The sequence below is a fragment of the Megalops cyprinoides genome, chromosome 21 (genome assembly GCF_013368585.1).
Source record: "Megalops cyprinoides isolate fMegCyp1 chromosome 21, fMegCyp1.pri, whole genome shotgun sequence".
Lineage (NCBI taxonomy): Eukaryota > Metazoa > Chordata > Actinopteri > Elopiformes > Megalopidae > Megalops > Megalops cyprinoides.
The window spans coordinates 8,323,698-8,342,800 of record NC_050603.1 but is presented as its reverse complement, the minus strand read 5'-3'; the positions used below and the strand labels follow the sequence as shown (position 1 = coordinate 8,342,800).

Genomic DNA, 19,103 nt, shown 5'->3' with positions numbered 1-19,103 from the left:
ACTCCCTCACTCTCCTCTCTGTTAACAATGCCAGTCCTTATCCACCCCCCCCTCCATCCACTCTCCCTCTCCAACAGTGTCTCCCCTCTCCGTCTGTCTCTTTCATTCCATTTGTTTTCTCAACAGGTGATTGCACCTTCAAAAAAAAGAAAAGAAAAAAGAGAGCAGCCAGGGATACAGTGGTTACTTTAACCCATGGATCTGATCTGTGGGACCGCACTGCATCCCCCCCCCCCAGCCCTCCCCCATCCAAAAAACAGCTGGAATCGAGTGCAAGCTTGGAATTTTGTTAGATGCGTTTGTCCTTTTACATAATCCAGCCAACAATGACTGAAGCATTTCAAAGCTGAACCCCCCGCCCCCAACTTTGGGATGCTGTCTACTCCAGGCCGTACTAGACAGGTGAGAGTTATGTGGCAAAGAGTATGGGTAGTTAAGCGTCTTAGGGGGAGTTTGAACGTGTGCGAGCACAGGATGGGTGAGAGAGAACCAGCACAAAGCGCATTTTTGGCTCAATGAAAGCCACTTAAAACTTAATTAGCCTGGCGTTATCTCCTGCATCGTGCTTCACGTAGTCACACACGAGCCCTAAGACAGTGGTATGATCTGATTACTCAGCCAGACGTTTTCACATTGACTGAATCTGAAAGTCGCCGGTTGCAATTTGCAGAGCATTTTAGCCTTAAATATTACAGATTACAGTGATACTGGCCTGCCAGTCCTCTCATTAAAACCTTATCTTTAATATTTGGCTCCAAAAGTTTAATCTCCAACGCAGTATGGGGGAGGGGAGCAAACAAATTGTTCTGACACACTTTCACCCACAGATAAGATGTATGAGAAACGCTGTTGTGTTTATGTTGAAGGTGCAGTGGTAAGGGTGAACCAGAGAGAGGTATAAAGAGGGAGAATGGGGAGAGGGCACTGAAGGTGGAGGATGGAAAAATGGCTGATGGACATCGGTCTGAATTTTGAGAAAAGGAAGAAGAAATATCAGTGATGTGTTTCACCACGGAGAAAAGGCACACGAGAAGGAAAGGGAAAGAGATCAGAGACAGAGAGATAGGAAAAGACAGAGAGAGGGAGAGAAGCAGAGAGATAGAGAGAGAAAGAGAGACACTCACCCATTTTGGTTCCCTTTACACAGGCAAACACAATCCCAGCACTGTGATCCCAGCCCGCCAGAGAGCAGAGAGACCAGGGTACATCCATCAGCGGAATACCAATAGGACCGCTATAATGAGCACGCCGCGGCGCTGGGAGAAGGCGCTACAGAAACGGAGACACGGTCAGGTCTGTGGCTGGCTTTTCCCGTCAAATCCCTCCTGCGCAAAGCGGCCAGCCTTGCTCGGATCAGAACACGGGCACCAATACACGGACACACATACACACGCACACCACACGCGCACATACACCCGCGCACATACGCACGCACACGCGCTCTCTCTCTCTCTCTCTCTCTCTCTCTCTCTCTCTCTCTCTCTCTCTCCCTCACACACACACACGCGCGCTCTTTCTCTCACACACACACGCCACGCACAGTCAAAACGCCATTGCAATGACAGCCCGGTAAGAATTCTGCAGGCCGCTCCAACATGAAGAAATAGCGGTGACCCCCCCCCCCCACTCTCTCAGCGTTCTTAAATGAGGAGAATCACGTTTTTTTTTTCGTGAAGACTACACCACTGTTTTTTTTCCCCACTTCTCCTCCCCCCTTTTCTCCTTTTCAGTCCCAACACATTTCTTTTGCCGTAATTCCACAGTGCTGGACTGCAAACTGCATTCTCTCTCTCTCTCTCTCTCTCCAACTCACTCTCTCTCCCCCTGCTCAACTGTATTCTCATACCTCTTCAGCTCTCTCCAATCCAATCAGCACTCTCTCCCTCACCCTCTCTCTCCCTCTTTCTCTCATCTCTCTCTACGCCCTTCTATCCAACCCCCCCCCCCCTTTGCTCCTACCACCCACTCCCCCCTCTCTCTCCCTCTCTGTCATTCTCTCAGTCTCCGGATTTCTCAAAGACAAATCTGGACACCCCCACTACCCTCCCTCCCCCCATCACTACTTTCATCCCTCCAGGTCTATCCTGGAGATGCACCGTGTCAGATGCATATAGTGCGCACACACACACACACACACACACACACACTCCCTCTCTCTCTCTCTCTCTCTCTCTTCTACGAAAGTATATCGGCCTGTTGTGCCACTACATGCAGAGAGCAACCACTGCAATAACAACAATAACACACTGATGAGGACACAGAATGTGACAGTAATTCAGCACACACAGGTAGAAGCAGAAACACAGTAAATTACAAAGCCAGCATGCGCACAAGCGCTGATCAGTCCCTGTGGAGCTCTTTGTTGGTGACATTCACCACAAACCACAAAAGGTGACTTTGTGAATTTTTTTTTCCCCCACACACGCACGGAAAACAATCGCTCGAATGTTGCTCCATACGCCTGGTACTTGGTACAACACAGTGCCAGTGGTAAAAATATGCTACCCAGTTTTTTTTTAAAAAAAAACACCCAGGAGCTAAAGCCTAATTTGGGGGATTTTTAAGAGAGTCCATAAATTCCCAGGTGTTTCGGTTCCATTCAGCGGGGCAGAGTGGAGAGGCACGGAGAAGTGCATGTTCACCACTGGAGTGTGTGTGTGTGTGTGTGGGAGTGTGCGTTTACATGTTAAACGAGTGCCCCATTGGCTGAAAAGGAGATTTATTTAACAAACTGAAAAAGTCAAGCATACATATGCATATGTATGTGAGTATAAGTGTGTATTGCACATATTGAAATGTGCATTAGGTATGGATCATATAATATGGTGTATTATCACCTGTCTGTCTCTCCTCCGCTCACTGTACTCCTGTCTCTCTTCTCCTCTCTCACACATACTCACTAAATGGCTGGCTCTCACCTGCATGCAAGACTGTACATTTGACTTTTTTACTTTGCTAAATAAATCTCCTCTTAAGCCAACGGGGAACTCGTTTAACATGTAAATGCATACTCCCGCGCACACATTCATACACACACACACACACACACACACACACACACACACACACACACACACACGTTCAAACATACACACAGATGAATAAGCAATGTACGCTGATATATTGTACAATATGAAATCAAAATAGACTGTATGTTCCAATACATGTCAAGATGTGTCACAGATATTTCAAAATATATCAAGTATTGTTACAAAGTTGCAGATGCCTCATACATACATAATTGCATGTATGAAACTGGAAATGATTAATACATTTTCAAACGTACACAACATATTCATATTCACATTTTCAAACATATTCAATAATTTGCTATTTGCTAAAATTCCTAATTACTTATTCAAATAGAAATTTTATATTTTACTTATTCTTTCATAGCCCCCCTCCACCCCCGGACACACACACACACACACACACACACACTCACTCACTCACTCACTCACTGCAGGTGCTGGTTTGTGGTCACTCTGTCTCAGAATAATTCACTTCTGCACACTCGCCCTCTGTGTGTGTGTGTGTGAGGCCTGCAGACCTCCGTGGTTTCCTCTAGCCGTTCCCCTGCTTCCAGGGCCTGACTGGGGCCCCTGCGCTGGCCGTGGCCTGAGAGAGGGGTGTGAAGGAGAGCGAGAGAGGGGAGAGGGGAGAGGGGAGAGGGGAGGGAGAAAACCGATGTGCAGCCGGCGCTCTGCAGCACGCCTGTGGAATAATGATGAGCTGCTCAGTATTCCAGGCACATCGTCCTTACTATCAATGAGGGGGGGGGGGGGGGTGGGGGACCAGGGTGAGAGGGACAGAGCGAGAGAGGGAGAGAGAGACAGGGAGAGAGGCTCACAGAAGGGAGTATGGAGAGGGGAGAGCGTGCATTGCGGGAGGGGAAGGGGAGAGAGAGGAGATGAAGGGCAGTCCGGTGAGGTGCTCTGGTGCTGGTACGCCGCAGGCCGTGCGGGCAGATGGACAGGCCATCGGGGCGGGGGGGGGGGGGGGGGGGACCGGGGGGGACTGGGGGGCAACGGAGGAGAGCGGAGGAGAGCGGCACATGCAGGCGCACGCAGGGGGGCGGCCGCTGCGTGGACACACATCCATCACGCGCGCCAGCACCATCTGACATCACACCCCACCACGCACACACACATGCTCACACACACACACACACACACACACACACACACACACTCACACACTCACACACTCACACACTCACACACTCACACACACAAACACGTAGACGTTTGCACACACACATAGGGGAAGAACACTTTGTCAAAGTCACACCAGGTGCAGCCACCTCAGCAAAGCCAGAGAGAGAGAGAGAGAGAGAGAGAGAGAGAGGTTGCAGGAGGAAGAGAGCCAGAGGGGGAATGATAGGGACATCACACAGTATATTTATGGTATAGTAATACACTTAACGCAAAGAAAAAGAGATGCAACAGACTTAACAAAGAGCTGACAGGATAGGACAATCTACCAGAGCACCAAAATATACGTAAATAAAGGAGAGCAAATGAAGTAGGAGAGGTTGAGAGCGAACCAGTAAACCTTTTGTGAGAGAGGGCCGGAGAGTAAGTATCTCCTGTGTAAATTGTCCTCATTATGCATAAAAAAGCAATGACTGCATGTAGGTCAACACACATTATACAGCTCTGGAATCTTCTTTATGGACTGTTTTTGGTGTAAAAAAAAAAAAGGCATGTGGACAGTGTCTGCACAGATTGCTGTTGTTTGTTCTTTTACTCATTCATTCATTCATTCATTCCTTCACTGTGTTAACTCATAGCCAACTCATCCAATTAGATCACAAACAACATACAAGTGTAAGGCTCCAGTATCACAATTCAGTGTAGTAAGGCAATCAAAGTTTGTGCTTTAGCCAGCAGGAAGTTGTGAGTCACACTGTGACCGTAAGTGCAACATCTGAAGCTATTTTGAGAGTCAGCGCATGTTTGAAGGATATTGAACTGACAGTGTCAGAAATTGTCAAGTACAGCAACTTGTAATTGTTACATGTGATACAGTCATCATGCAACGTGACTTGGGTAAATTCTGCAACATACATTCTCACATGTGAAACAGATGTCCTATTACAAACATACTGGCAAGATCTGAAGGTTACGCAAATGACAAATCAGAAAAAAACTGCAATATAGTCCCCATATTGCCCAATATGGTCCGCAAGATAAATGAAACAGCTAGTTGCCAACACTGATTAGCATATCAAAGACAGACTCCATATTGAACCTGTTTACACTATTTGATGTTTTATTGCAAACCCCTATGGAAGATTTGAAGGTTATATGATTGACAGATCAAGAGGAATGCCTATAAACACATTAACATATATAAAGCATATACTTGGCAAACCATGTGACTTAGCTCACTGTACCTCACATAACAAAGAGCTGTCACAGAGCACATAATCAAGACTCCTTGTAAATACCAGGAGCTTACAATGAAAATATTAGGAGAAGAGTTGCTATAGCATATGCTAAAATATGTCAAGAATTAAAAGAGTTTGGATTATAAGTGCACTGAAGGATTTTGCACGGACACTGTAAGTTGGTCTGTCATGAGGATGAGCCATTGTTGAAATTCTGTCACAAAATCTTGGCTTCTGACCGCTGCTCAGTGAGACCATGTAGCAAAAATACCTGGCCACACATGGTTATGTAGAACTTTGATTGGTCACACCTGAAAAGCACAGCCTTTTAAACTATAGTAAATCTCCTTGGGTCATATTTCATGTTTCACATTCTTTTACTTCCAGTGCCAATATTTCATGTTAACACAATAAAAAAATCTGCCTCTACTGTGTAAAAGTTCATTGCGGTTGTGTTGCGGTTAAATAACGAGTCTTCTACACGCTGCCTTTGAGTTCTTTTCGTGTGTCACAGACGTTTGGAGTTGAATGGAGCAGTGTTTAACCTACTTTTAGAAATAAAAATATGTTTTCATTGTGTTTTTTTGCCTCTCTCCATGCACAGCTCATGATTTTTCACTTTGATCCACATACTGAGGGGATTGTGTACTGTCAGCAGAACCCGGCGCTGAACATGCATATTTCCAGAGATTTATTTGGGTGTCAGTTATTTTTAGATATAGTGCGATTACAAAATGAGGCAGGGACCTGTATGAACTCCTGTTGGATAACTGCAGCCGTTCATTAACATATAGAGGACGAAGAACGCTCACTAACTTCTGTACATTGCCTAACACTGATGGACAGAGCTGGTGGAAACTCCTCATATTAACAGACCAAAGAACATGTACTACTACTACATATACTACTATATATAGTACATAATTTTATATGCTCTTTACATATATAGATAGACAGATAGATAGATAGATAGATAGATAGATAGAGATACAGAAACAGGGTCTCATCTCCAACACATCACACAGATGGGTGTTAAAAGTACTATTGTTTTTTTTCCATTTCCCACTTGTAGGACAGCGGTTTAATGTATATCTTCAAAATTCATACATTTTAAAAGTTTTCTCCTTTCTCTCTCTTAAAAGGACAAGTGCTTTGTCTTCATTACCGATTGTGTGCATTAGTCTATCTGTAAATCAGTGTTGACTTTGTAAAGCACAAACTTTGGAAATGTACTGGTGTGACACTGAAGCGAATCACTGAAGCAAACAGAATCCGATGAGACAGACATGCCCTCACCTAAGCGTCAAACGGAACTCGCTCTGTAAAGTTATGGCAATCGGGACAAATTCATAGATGAAGCATTTTATTAAAGAAATATAACAATATTCAACAGTAAGTGAAACTAAGTGAAGTCCAAAACTCATAAAGCACACTATATATACATACATTTGTACATTCAGTGAATGACCTTGCATATTTTTTCCATTGGATTCTGCATCTTTCCCTAAACTCTCTGCCCTTTTAAACTCTATCATCGCCTGGACCCTTATCATATTCCCTCCCTCAGTCTTCAGCCTTGACCTGATCCTGCCTGTTCCTCTCCTAAATGTTTAACATCTGAAAGTCGCCCCCTTTCACTCTTGCCTATTTCTTTCCCTGCCTCTGTTTCCTTTCCCCACCCCTCCATTTTCTCCTTTTTTTTTTTTTTTTAACACACCCTCTCTCCTGTTCGCCTGTCTTCAAACGGTCTCCTCCACGATGACCTGGAAGGCGTGCTGTACGAAGGGCACCATCTCCGCCTCCTGGCCCTCTCCCACCGACATGGACGGGTGCAGGAGGACCAGCTGCGAGGAAGACGAGGAAGACGAGGGGGCAGAGGCGAGGGACAGGGTCCCCACGGCGGGCTGGGTGTCGCCCTCCAGCGAGGCGGGTGTGGCCTGGACCAGCAGGATGGTGCGCACGGCGGCCTCGCCCTCGGCGCCGGGCTCCTTGCCCGAGGGGCCCTTCCCGGGGGGCCCCTTGCCGTGGGTCTTGCGGTGCTTGCCCAGGTTGGAGAGGGAGCGGAAGGCGCGGGGGCAGAGGGGGCAGGCGTACGGCTTGTCCCCGCTGTGGGTGCGGGCGTGCTCCGCCAGCCGGGCCGCCAGCACGAAGCTCTTCCCGCACACCGAGCAGCTGAAGGGCCGTGCCCCGCTGTGCAGACGCTCGTGGTCACGCAGGTGGGGGATCTGCCGGAAGCGCTTCCCGCACTGAGTGCACTGAAGGGGGGGGAGAGAACGGGGAAGAGACGCATTATGGAGGACAGAGGACACCGCAGGGGTGACAAGATGTCTGAGAGAAGACTGGAGAGGAAAATGGGGGCGTTTAGCCTGCACCCTCATTAGATGGGAAAATGATACAGTGTTCCAAGGTTTCAGTGATACTCGTGACACCTTTCCTACTGGTTCAGTGCCTTTATCTTATATTACATACTACTCCCCACACTCTCCGTAGATGTCTTAAAAGCCTCACAGAGCACACAAGACTACTGAGTGAATGGATGGAAGAGAGCTTTTACAAATGGTGGAAGAGGTTCTAAAGCACCGAGCCTCAGTACCTCAATGACACAGCAAATTATCCTTACTGTCAGGTATTGTCATGGCAGCCCTGGTTCAAGATGGGTTTGAATTAAGCCCAGTTACTGCGGTGCTCCAGTAAGCACAAACCTTGCAATACTGAAAGTCAGAGCTGAAAGTCACAGCTGAAAGTCCCCACACAATAAAACTGGATGTCTGTTCTTCTTTATTAATTTTTTAAGGAATTAACCTGATCAACGGATGAAACGATGGAAACGATGGATCTGAAGCTAAGGCCCAGCCTCACTTGGCGGCACCCTGCAAAGATCATTCAGCCCATTCTACAGGTGCCATGAAAGCATCAAATCCCTAAGCGCAAAACATCTTTCCGGAGATGGATTTTGTTCAATTGCAATATTCCGTTTGTTTGCTTGTCATTTCAATGCTTCACCTGATGGAGACGTTTATGCGCTATGACGTTAATGTGTGCTTGGAGGAAAAACGGAGCCGTTATCACAGAAAGCATCCGCACAGCGTGTTACCGCAACATCCCCGGCGAGCTTGAGTGGTGTCATTTCAAAGAGAATTCAGATTTTCTGAATGAAAACAGAGTGAAGCTGAGAGGAAGTATGGGGGGGGGGGATTGACAGGAGTCTACAGCAGCGCAGCAGAAGACTAATATATGCACACGATCTGACTGAGGCACTTACTCATCCATTTATAGGAATAGATTTTTCCATTTGTTGTTTTGGACAATACAAATTTAATGGAGAGGACAAGCCGCAGCAGAGCTTCCTTCAATTGATTGGACCTGAACTCCTTCCTAAGCCGCCTACTCTACAGTGTTGCCCCTGACAACGACATCAGTCAAACGTTGCGAAGTCCGAGCGCGAGGCGGCGGTCGGCGGCGGCGGTCGGCGGCTCTCACCTGGTACGGCCTCTCCCCGGTGTGTATCCGCAGGTGGACGCTGAGCGAGGAGGCGGTGGTGAAGTCCTTCCCGCAGTGCTTGCAGTGGAAGGGGCGGGGCTTGGGGGCGGGCCCACCGGCGTCGGGGTCGGCGGGGGACCGGCAGTGGGCGAGGACGTGCTCCTCCAGGGCGGCGGCGGTGGCAAAGCGGCGCCTGCAGGGGGCCAGGGGGCAGCGCAGCGGGGTCTGGCCCGAGTGGGACAGCCGGTGCAGGTCCAGGCCCTCCTGCGTCACGCAGCGGTGCCCGCAGATCTCACACTCCAGCTGGCCCACGCTCCGGCCCCGCCCCCGCCCCGCCTTCCCCACGCATCGCTGCAGGTGGCTGTCCAGCAGCGACTGGCTGACGAACTGGGCGGAGCAGCGGGGGCACGTGTTGGGCTCCTTCCCTGAGCGGGAGGCACAGAGGAATTAAACACAGTCCCAGCCAAAAGTCTGAACACAGCTTTTATTCTTTATTTTTACTGTTTTCCCCATTTTAGAACAATAGTAAAGACATCAAAACTATAAAATAACACAAATCAACAAAAACACATTTTTTTGGAGAGAAATTCCTACCCAGGCATCAACTTTACTATTTATATTTGTCTTAGAAACAAATTTCAAGCACTTAAGTATAAGTCTTTATATCAAAATGTCTTTGAAAGCATGTTTCCCATTATCTTAATCAGGTGTGCCCAAACTTTTGACTGGTACTGTAAATGTTTTTTTCTCAGAGAAAGAAAAAGTGAGGCTTTATGTAACTTTATGTGAATTACCCTCCGGGGGTAAGGAAGCGAAAAGTGCAGCATAGCTGCTGTTCAAACACCGGCAACTCTGCAGTACCGCACTTGTACTGCCAGTGGAGGCCTGTCCTACATGATGGATCGCAGTGGCGGTACTACCACTGACCTTGCCACAGTAGTCTCCCACACACCGAAGAAATGCAACACAAACAGCATTGCTGCACTCTGCAGCCCCCAAAGAGAGCGGGGTATAAAAACCCCATCTCAGAAACAGTACGATTCGTGTACTGTGGACAGTATAGGGGTACGTCCACACATGCTATATGGAGTACCTCGAATGCTATCAAGTGTCATCGGCATAACTTTTAACTTCACACTGTGCCGTATTGGGCCTCTCTGTGTGCACTGGTTTGTATAAGTTGCTGGAACATATGTGAGACAATGTAATAGTCATTAAAAAACGTCGCAAAAAAACGAGGCAAATTATGACAATGACACCTAAACTCTTGTATTGAAGTAAATCATCGTGAATGACAATGGCAATAACTCTAGACATTCCAACGAGAATACTGGTGCTGCATTTCTCAGTGTTGTGACATCCTGTCTGCTTTAAATTCTGACGAATGCATAATAATCTATTAGACAGCTTTATTTGAATAATGGTCTTCAGCATTTGGCTGCTTTTGACAGAGGGAAACGAGAGAGAGAGATTCAGAGAGAGCTGCTCTGAGTGCTGGCCCAGTATCTTTCCCTCTGTGAATCCTTACTATACCTTAATTATGAGCTAGAAAATGACAGCTTCACTGTGCCTTGCTGGTACGGGATCAAACATGATTGGCTGCATAGTGAGCACTGTGATACTGACACAAAACCGAATTATACCTTCTGTGAAATGTGATACTGAAACAAAACCAAATAAAATCCCCTGTGAACGCCAGCTAAATTATCACTAATGTCAGGCTCAAGGGGATTAACTACTTAGTTACTTATTTATTTATCTATCTATCAGTAATGCAGAGTAAAAGGGAAAGCTATTGCTGTTGATATTGTTACCACACAATTTAAATCAACAGATGTTTTAGAAAAAGACTAGCTAGGGACCTTTGAATAACTAACTGAGCATTATTGCTTGCATTTATGCACCACTTGCGTAAACCTTTTTACAAATATTGAAATAAATGCAGAAAACAGATTGGCATCATTGACTCGTGGATGCTAGGTTAACAGACTGAAAGAAAGATGCCTCTGAATTAGTTCCATGGCAAAGGGCCAGAAATAGCCACATTCTTCTGAAAAAGGAAGTGAGAGCTGACAGAGCAGCATAGGATTGGACAGAGAGACACGGGGACAGAGCAGGGAAGGGCACTATTCGTGACCCCTCCTCGACCCCTGCTTGACCTCTGACCTTGGTGCTTGAGAGAGTGGAGGTGCAGCAGTTTCCTGCGTAGGAAGGACTGACCGCAGACAGCGCAGGAGAAAGGGTATTGGCCGGTGTGAACGTGCCTAAAAAGACAAAAACATGCAAACTGTTGGGACACGGTTGCGTTCCTCCCACCTGCTGTTTTTAAGATGTTCTTTAGGCCTTGCGGAAGCTGTTCCATCCGTGGGGGACACAGTAATAGTGTAAGATTCTAGTTACCGCTCACTGTAGGTCCCTCAGTAAAAGGCACCGTAAAAAACACTCGTCTGCAGAATGGTAACACGCACATCGGAAATCCTCCCAGGCAGGTGCCAGACAGAGTCGCAAACCGTGCAAACAGCAAAATGATGTTTACACACTGTGGGCACAACACATCAATACAGACACCACTCTACTATTATCATAAATATTACTTCATTGTTGTCATGCCATTCAAAACTAATGATGATGCTATGCTTCCTTGACTGCGAGCAGGTGTCACTGCATGAACCTGATCAGTATTCCCCTAAGTAGTGTACTGCCATGTACATCCCTATTACCTGCGACACATGACAGATATCACCATTGTTTATGTATCAGCGTGTTGACCAGTCAGACATAACATTACATCATTGGCATTTAGCAGATGCTCTTATCCACAGCAACTTATATAGGTCACAGTGTTTTACAGGACCCACTTAGAAAGCTTGCCCAAGGGTACAGCAGCACTGCCCCAGGGGGGAACTGAACCAGCAAACTTTCAGTTACGAGTCCTGCTCCTTACAACTGTGCTACACTGCTGCCTCTGTAAACAGCGTCAAATGCCTCTTAAATGTTGGCCTGGCCTGTCTGGCCGCTTCATCTCGGCCTTATCACTTAACAAACCGACGAACCTGTGCATCAGCAGCTGGGTGCGCGTCTTGAAGCTGGAGGGGCAGTCGGGGCAGGGGTGCGGCAGCTGAAACCCCGCCCCCTTCCCATCGGCCCCCGGGTGGCCGGCCTGGCCGAGGGCGTCGGCCCTGGCGTGGATGAGCCAGTGCTGCTTGAGCGTGCCGGACTGGGTGAAGGTCTTGCCGCAGCGCTCGCAGGAGTAGGGCTTGGCGCAGGCGTGCGTGTGGCGGTGGCGCGCCAGGTTGCTCTTGTAGGAGAAGGCCTTGTCGCAGGTGTCGCAGCTGTAGCGCTTGCCGCCCGTGTGGCTGTAGACGTGCGTCAGCAGGTGGCAGCGCCGCTTGAAGGCCCTGCCGCAGTGCGGGCACGCGTGGGACGCCGGCGCCGGTGCCTGCCGCCGCTGCGGGCCCCCCTCTCCGCCGCCGGGCCCGGGGGTCAGGGTGTCGGGGTCGGGTGGGGCGGCCCACTGCACCGCCGAGGTGCCCTCATCCTGGCTCTCGCCCGTCTCCTTGGCGATTTCCGCCTTTTCCTCCCCGCCTGCAGCTGCTGAACCAGAAGACAAGAGAGCCAGAGTACAGGTCAAGTGCCGGATTACATTCAACCCGAATGGATCCGCTTCTGTTCTTTTGTGTTGGAAGTTGCTCTGGATAACAGCGTCAGCTAAATACAGGTAATGTAATGTAATGCATGGGATTAAAAAGATAAACTTTGATAATATATGACTCATTGTGAAGTTTCACTCCCACGCCATTCTGTTACCTACCTAACTGTCCCTTTTGTAAAGGGCTGGGTCCTGAGCTGATCTTCCTCTTCACCCCCACAGAGGACGCAGCGGAGGACAGGGGGAGGCTCACTACCCTCTTGGGGTTTGTCAAATTCTGCCCCGGCCTGGACCCCTGCCCCGCCGCCCCCTCCTTCTCCCGGTGCTGCCTGCGGTGATAGAGGAAGAGGGTGGTGCTCATGAAGGTCTCCCCGCACACGGGACACGAGTGCAACGCCTCCTCCAGGCCGTGGCGGGTCCTGCGGTGCGCCACCAGCGCCGGCTCCGAGCTGAAACCCGACCCGCAGCACACGCACAGGAAGTTCTGATCCGACACGGTGGGCGTGGCGACGGGGGCCGCAGACTCGCTTGTCTCTGGAATTTGTTCAGCGGCGCTGGCTTGGGCGTTCTGAGAGTCCGTCAGCTTGGTTTCTGAACCAAAATGGACACCTCCTGCATTTGCAACAAGGGAAATCTCACCGCCCCCCTCCTGGAGCATACCAGCAGAAGCAGAACTCTGCCCCACACCATTCCCGCCCCCCACTGGTCCGGCTGTCCCCTCCTCCACCCTGTCCTCCCTCTTTCCAGCGCAGGGAAGGTAGGAGTGATCCTGGCTGACCACTCCTTCCCTCTCCCCAGTCTGCACCCCCACCTCTCCCACTCCCTGCTTCTGCTCTTCCTCCCTCTCTCCATCCACCCCTTCCACCACCATCCGTTCCTCCGTCTCTCCTCCGACCTGCGTCTCCCCTCCCTCCTCCGGAGGCTGCTCGATTTTCACCTCCCCCTCGGCGAGGCAGGCCCGCTCCGGCCCCTCTCCATCCCCGTCCAGTTCCGACCCGGGCGCGGCACACTGGCCCAGCTTGCGGTGCCGCTGCCATCGGGCCAGGGACTCAAACAGCGACCCGCAGTCCCCGCACTGGTACCGGATCAGGGGCGCGGCGCTCGGGGAGGTCTGCTTCTGGTTCCCCTGGGCTGGGTTCTGCTGCTGGGGGCTGACGCAGGGCTGACCCCGAACCTGTACTCCTCCGGGTTTTGTGGGGGAGAGGTGGTTCTGTGGGGCCAACGACTGTGTGCACTTCTGTCGGGGCTGGTCTGAGGAGGGGGAGGGGAGGTCAGAGCTGGGCTGAGCACTGGTGCACTGGTACAACGCCACTGACTGGGAGACACAGAGACAGGACAGAGGCAGACATTAATGCCCTAATCGCTATCAAATGCTGCACACACTGCCACCGCACTAAACAGATGTTCAGTTGATAAGTACAGAAGTAAAATGCAGTACAGAATTAGAGCCTTTTGAAATGAATTAAAATGAGAGAGACACAGAAGTGAAAACCGGTGGCTGCAAGTAATAGAAGGCGTGAGCAGGAGGCAGAAGACAAAGAAAACCCAGACGTGACAAGCTGTACCTGCCACAGAGATTAGCTTTGTGCTCTGCAGGTGTTCTGCATTAATTCCAATTAATGTCATCGCTTTAAATTCCGGCTCCGTGTTCCAAGTCACTGACTGGCGAGCTATCCAGGGAGGCTATTCACACCCTTAACCAGCATCCCAGATGGACTCTAACCCCTACCAGAAGTACCAGTCGTACGGGGTTTGGTTGGTTGCCAGGCGTATTGGTCTCAAAGCCCGCCTCTCATTTTCACCTACGGGTGTTCCGCTTGGGTCCGCGGGCCTCGGGAGGAATAATCCCGGTCCCGTCTTCAATTTTGTTTGACATTTTCCCGGCTGAGCGGAAACTTTTTTTTCATAAACAAACAGTTATCATTTCTGAGCTTGGCGGGCCCAGCGTTTCCTCAATTAATTTTCTTGGCAAAACCTCCGCCGAAAAGGACAGGAGAGACGCTCTCTGCATCGGAATGCCCTTCCTTGCGCGCCGCGGATTCTATGAATAGGTGCACGGCGCGAGCTTTGACATTCATGATGAGAGAGGCTTTCAGAAAGGGACTTAATTGCAGACTTCCAAACTGGGTTAAAAGACCCACTTGATATTCTCCATGGGAAGTGGCAAGCAAAGGCACTTCAACCAGGGAGCCCTGCCCCTCCCACCGCATCCGAGTCTCTCGAATCAAATTACTGCAGCGCTGAGCAGATCAGCGGTGTGACACTCGCGTCCACGCAGTTCCCCCGGTGCCATCAGCAGTCCCAGCATCCCCCTGGAGCCTGCATGTGAGGCACACACACAGAGCAAAGGAGAGGCCGGAGAGGGGAGGAGCGCATATCCCTCCCTCTCTTTTTTCTGCTGACATCATCCCTGCGAGCAGCAAGGGCTCCGGCGTAGACGGCGACAAAGCGCCGACGACCTGAGACTGATTAGAAACGATTTCCACTTTTGCATGCAATTACGGGCTCAATCATTCAAGCCCGCTCACTTGCTGGCTGGTCTCGGCCCTCGCCGCAGCAAGGACGGCCACCCTCGCTGGCATGCAAATGTTCCGCGCTCCCGCTCACGGAGAGAGAGAGGGGTCTCTTAATGGAACACGGCAATAATGATCGTTCCGTTAATGAAGTCAAAATGGTGGCACTTAAGCAGCTGACGGGGTGGGGGGGGGGGGGTGACGGGGGCCAAAACGGCATGCGGCACTTCGGTTTTATAGGGTGTCACAACAGCTGATTCGCCTGTCAGCCGGCCAAAGAGCAATTCATCAGGCCGCAGGGGCTGGCCCTGAAAGATGGATCTCTCTCCGGCTCTCTCTCACTCTGCCTATCATACAGGCTGCAACCTGCCCGTCATCCCTGATGCTCCACTTTATGGGGCCTCTCTTAAGTAGCAGAAGATAAGTTAGTGCCAGGAGGGCGGGGTAAAATCACCCAGCAGGAGCTTTACGGGTAAAGGCAGCGTGATTAATGAAGTTTGCCCAAGGAGCTCCAGGATTTGCATGATTGTTTTTAAAGAACACCTAGATTTGCTTTCAGAGAAATTATCAACATTGCATCTTACTTCACCAGAGTATGTTGGGAATAACAAGACATTACAATTAATTTAAGGGCTTTCAGCAAGAATACACCATGAAAAATACACCATGAGAAAAGCCTTAGTTGGAAATAGGTGGCTCTTTGAAGCCAAACAAATGTCCAACCAAACACTCTCCTTAGGTGGACTTCTTCAGAGAACAGCCCTTTTAGGTTTTAAGTTCTTCTGGCAGTTCAGGTGAAGGGAATGAGCCATTTGTTGAGATGCCATTTTTACCAAAACTTTGATTCAAAATCAAACAGCTCTTTCTTTGGACCGCTCTGTTCTCGCCTCTGATCAACTTCAGACATCAGAGCTCTGCAAGCAGGAGACTGACACGCTGAGTAACGGCAACAGATCAGTGTTACTTACAGCAGCTGTGAGACAGAACGAAGTTAGGAATTAAGGCTACGAGCTTGAGCTTCTCCACCCCATCCCATTGTGTTTCTTAGGCACAGTACCTCAGCCTGGTGGCCAGGGGGCGCCGCTGGGGCAGCCTCCTCCCCGGCGTCGTCCGGATGGCAGGTCAGCTGATGGGAGAGCACCTCCTCCAGGGAGCTGAAGAGCTGGTAGCAGGGGAAGCACATGTACAGCGAGGAGCCGCTGTCCATTCCCTAAGAGGAGGAGAAGGACAGAACGTGAAGCCCCAGCTCCGCTCGCGGCCGCCGCGCCCGGCGCTTTAAGAGGTTAATGACGCAGACGAAGTGACAGACCGGACATCACACTCCATTAACCCGGCCCTGAGCGGGCGGCGCTTCCCCTCGCTTAGCGGCGGCGGCGGCCTCGCAGCGTGAGTGCGAGGCGGGCCGGCGCCGCGGACAGATGGTCAGCTGCACTCTGCTGAATGCCAGCTCTGCTGCTCGCCAGCTCCGCGGACACGGGGGCGCGCACAGAGACGCGGTCAGCTCAGAGATGCGTGAGGGGGGCTAGGCACACGCACGCTCTCTCAGTCTTATTCTGCACGCGAGCGTGCAAGGCCGGCTGTAGGCTTAAACAGACTAAGCCCCACTTAGGGCCTTGCCACCAGAGACAGACCCCCCCTAGCAATTCCCTCATTAAAATACAGTACGCTTCACACACTTGTGTCCAGACTGGTTGCAGGTGAAATTAAAACCTACGCTCCAGTGGCTCCCTTGTTTTCCCCTCCTGTATCTACAGTGCCATTTTGCTTACCCGTGTCCTGCTTTGTTATTGGTGAGAATGAAGCCAGTGAAGCATGGAACCCTTATCTGAATAATTGAACAATGAGGCTCGTACAGTCATTAGTATGCACGGATCACGATCGGCGCACTGAATGAATGAAGTCAGGCACTACCTGCCTGAATAAGCAGGTGGCTACGCTGCAATTAGGTATATCTCTCCCCTTTTCCTGAATAAGGTGTACCCCAGGATCATTACAAGAATTATGCAGGAATCAGAGTTGCAGGAGCAGCAGAAAAGAGAGGGGAGAGCAAGATGGGGAACTAACGTGTTCCCAAATGAGAAGAAGTACAACATCTGCTTGTTCACAAAATTCTATTTGTACCTGGTTAATTGGGTCGCTTTTAGTGCCTTGACTCCTGTCAGCAATGAACATGCAGCAAAAAAGCTCATGATTGTTTAACGTTGCTTTCTAGCTAAACTGCTTCACCTCTGAATTTCATTAGCTGGCTACGTGACATGTGTTTTATGCTGGCTTTTTGGTAGTTCCAAGAATAGAACCCCTATACTATGGAACAGTGGACCATGTTTTGCCCAGGAATAGGACACAGCCCAGGTTCGCCTTGCCTCACTGCCTCCGCACATGGTGTGAGCAAACAGGTGCCTATGACTCACTCACTCACTCACTGACATCAAGGGAAATTGCCTAACCTCCATTTGCAGACTGTTCTCCTGGTGCACCCTGGGATTTGTAGTGTGAAAAAGTGTATCAGAGGATTGCACTCCTTGTGCTCCAGTGCCCCTGTATGAGTGCCCCTGTTGCTGTGGGAAAGGTGAACCTAATTTGCACAACTGCAAGTTCCAAAGTTATGGTGCATGGGAAAATTTTCACATGTATGTTTGTATATAAATGGCTACACAATATTATGCTTGCAAAATTGAGGACCAACAGAAGAAAAAACAACATTTCCTTATAATAACAGCACTGGAGTAAGGTGTGCTGATGGTCTGTATTCTGTACTCGGAAGTAGCTCTTTCTGCTCAAAAAAAAAAAAGAAATGTTATTAGATAACATTAAAACATTTTGAATAAATTTCCTTCAGTTAATTTACTGCACTCAAATTCAAAATGAAGCAATACTGGTACTGTTGCTTATTGCTTATTCATACAGTTGTATCTGCAATAATGAAACAATGCTTTTGTCTACAGCGTTTTGGGGTTCAAAATTATTTTCAGATATAAAATATGCACGGAGAAAGTTTGGGAGTGGCTGGTGTCTAATAAGAGTAAAATGTCTCATCCATGCAAACAATAAATACCATTCACAATAACTGTAAGCTTAAAAGACTGTAGCACTCTTCTGTTCTTGAGTGAGCAAACACCACTAGTAATCATGATCCTAGCATTTCAACATCTTAAGGTAGTGAAGAAAATGTAGCTAACTGGGTCAGTTCTGCTACCACAAACTTCAGGATTACATGGTATATCATTAACATATTAAGTACTTAGCGTCCTCTAAGTATTTTACCATGTTAACGTCTCTTAATAATGAATTGATGTGTTGATCTTGCATACTAACTCATTATTGAGATTCCGTTGTTCCTCACAGTCAACCACTCGTTGCCGCCCCCTGGCGTCCAAAACTTAAAGCCGGAGAAACAAACTGCCGGTATCAAGCAAAACACTGACTCGACAGCTTATTACTGTACCGTTTTGAATCATCACCCACTATTAAATCAGATGCGTAATGACTTCGGACGAAATTTTTTTATTCATACATGTCCATCTTCGCTGTTAGCTAACAAGTACCTGCCTGTAATCATCAAGTACTATGTTAGTGATAATTGAGTTACCACGATTACTTCTGTATCTGAAAGTAGCTTGCTTTCTCCCTAATGTTCAAAGTACTGAAAATACTTTAGTCACTGTAAGTACAGGAAACTTGTTAAGGCGGAGATTAAGTATCCCAGTGGACCCACACACTGCACTCTACACTGTTTTTCTACGCTCTATGGTAGCTACGATGGCCGCTCCTCTCTCGGGCGGTTGAAGTGTCTATGCTCCTTTCTGCTAGGAAGCTAAAAGCCTAGAGTCTACGGTCGTGGATACACGGGAGCGATCGACAAGAAGGTCATATACATCGCAAATGTTATTCGCGTTCTGAAATGTTTTAAAAACAAAATAAGCTTCTACTTACTGCGCACAAACGATATTATATTCTTTGTCAAAATCGTCGGCGACGTCCCAGTAATGCGGCCCTGGATTGGTTTGATTACTACCGTAGAAGCACCAATGATCTCATTGTATCAGTGTAGAGATAGACGACTTTCCTA

At 48.9% G+C, this 19,103-nt stretch overlaps 1 protein-coding gene across 1 annotated transcript; it reads right to left on the bottom strand.

Annotated features, from left to right (window-relative positions):
• Positions 1-6,890: 6,890 nt before the first annotated feature.
• LOC118769110 (zinc finger protein 574-like) lies at positions 6,891-19,009 on the bottom strand. Its single transcript, XM_036516125.1, has 8 exons — positions 18,968-19,009; positions 16,092-16,244; positions 13,378-13,836; positions 12,684-13,320; positions 11,926-12,466; positions 11,039-11,136; positions 8,873-9,297; positions 6,891-7,647 (listed from the first exon to the last, which is right to left on the bottom strand). Exons 2-8 carry the CDS (start codon positions 16,239-16,241, stop codon positions 7,132-7,134), a joined length of 2,826 nt encoding a protein of 941 aa, XP_036372018.1. The 5' UTR covers positions 16,242-16,244; positions 18,968-19,009; the 3' UTR covers positions 6,891-7,131.
• Between the last annotated feature and the right edge of the window lie 94 nt (positions 19,010-19,103).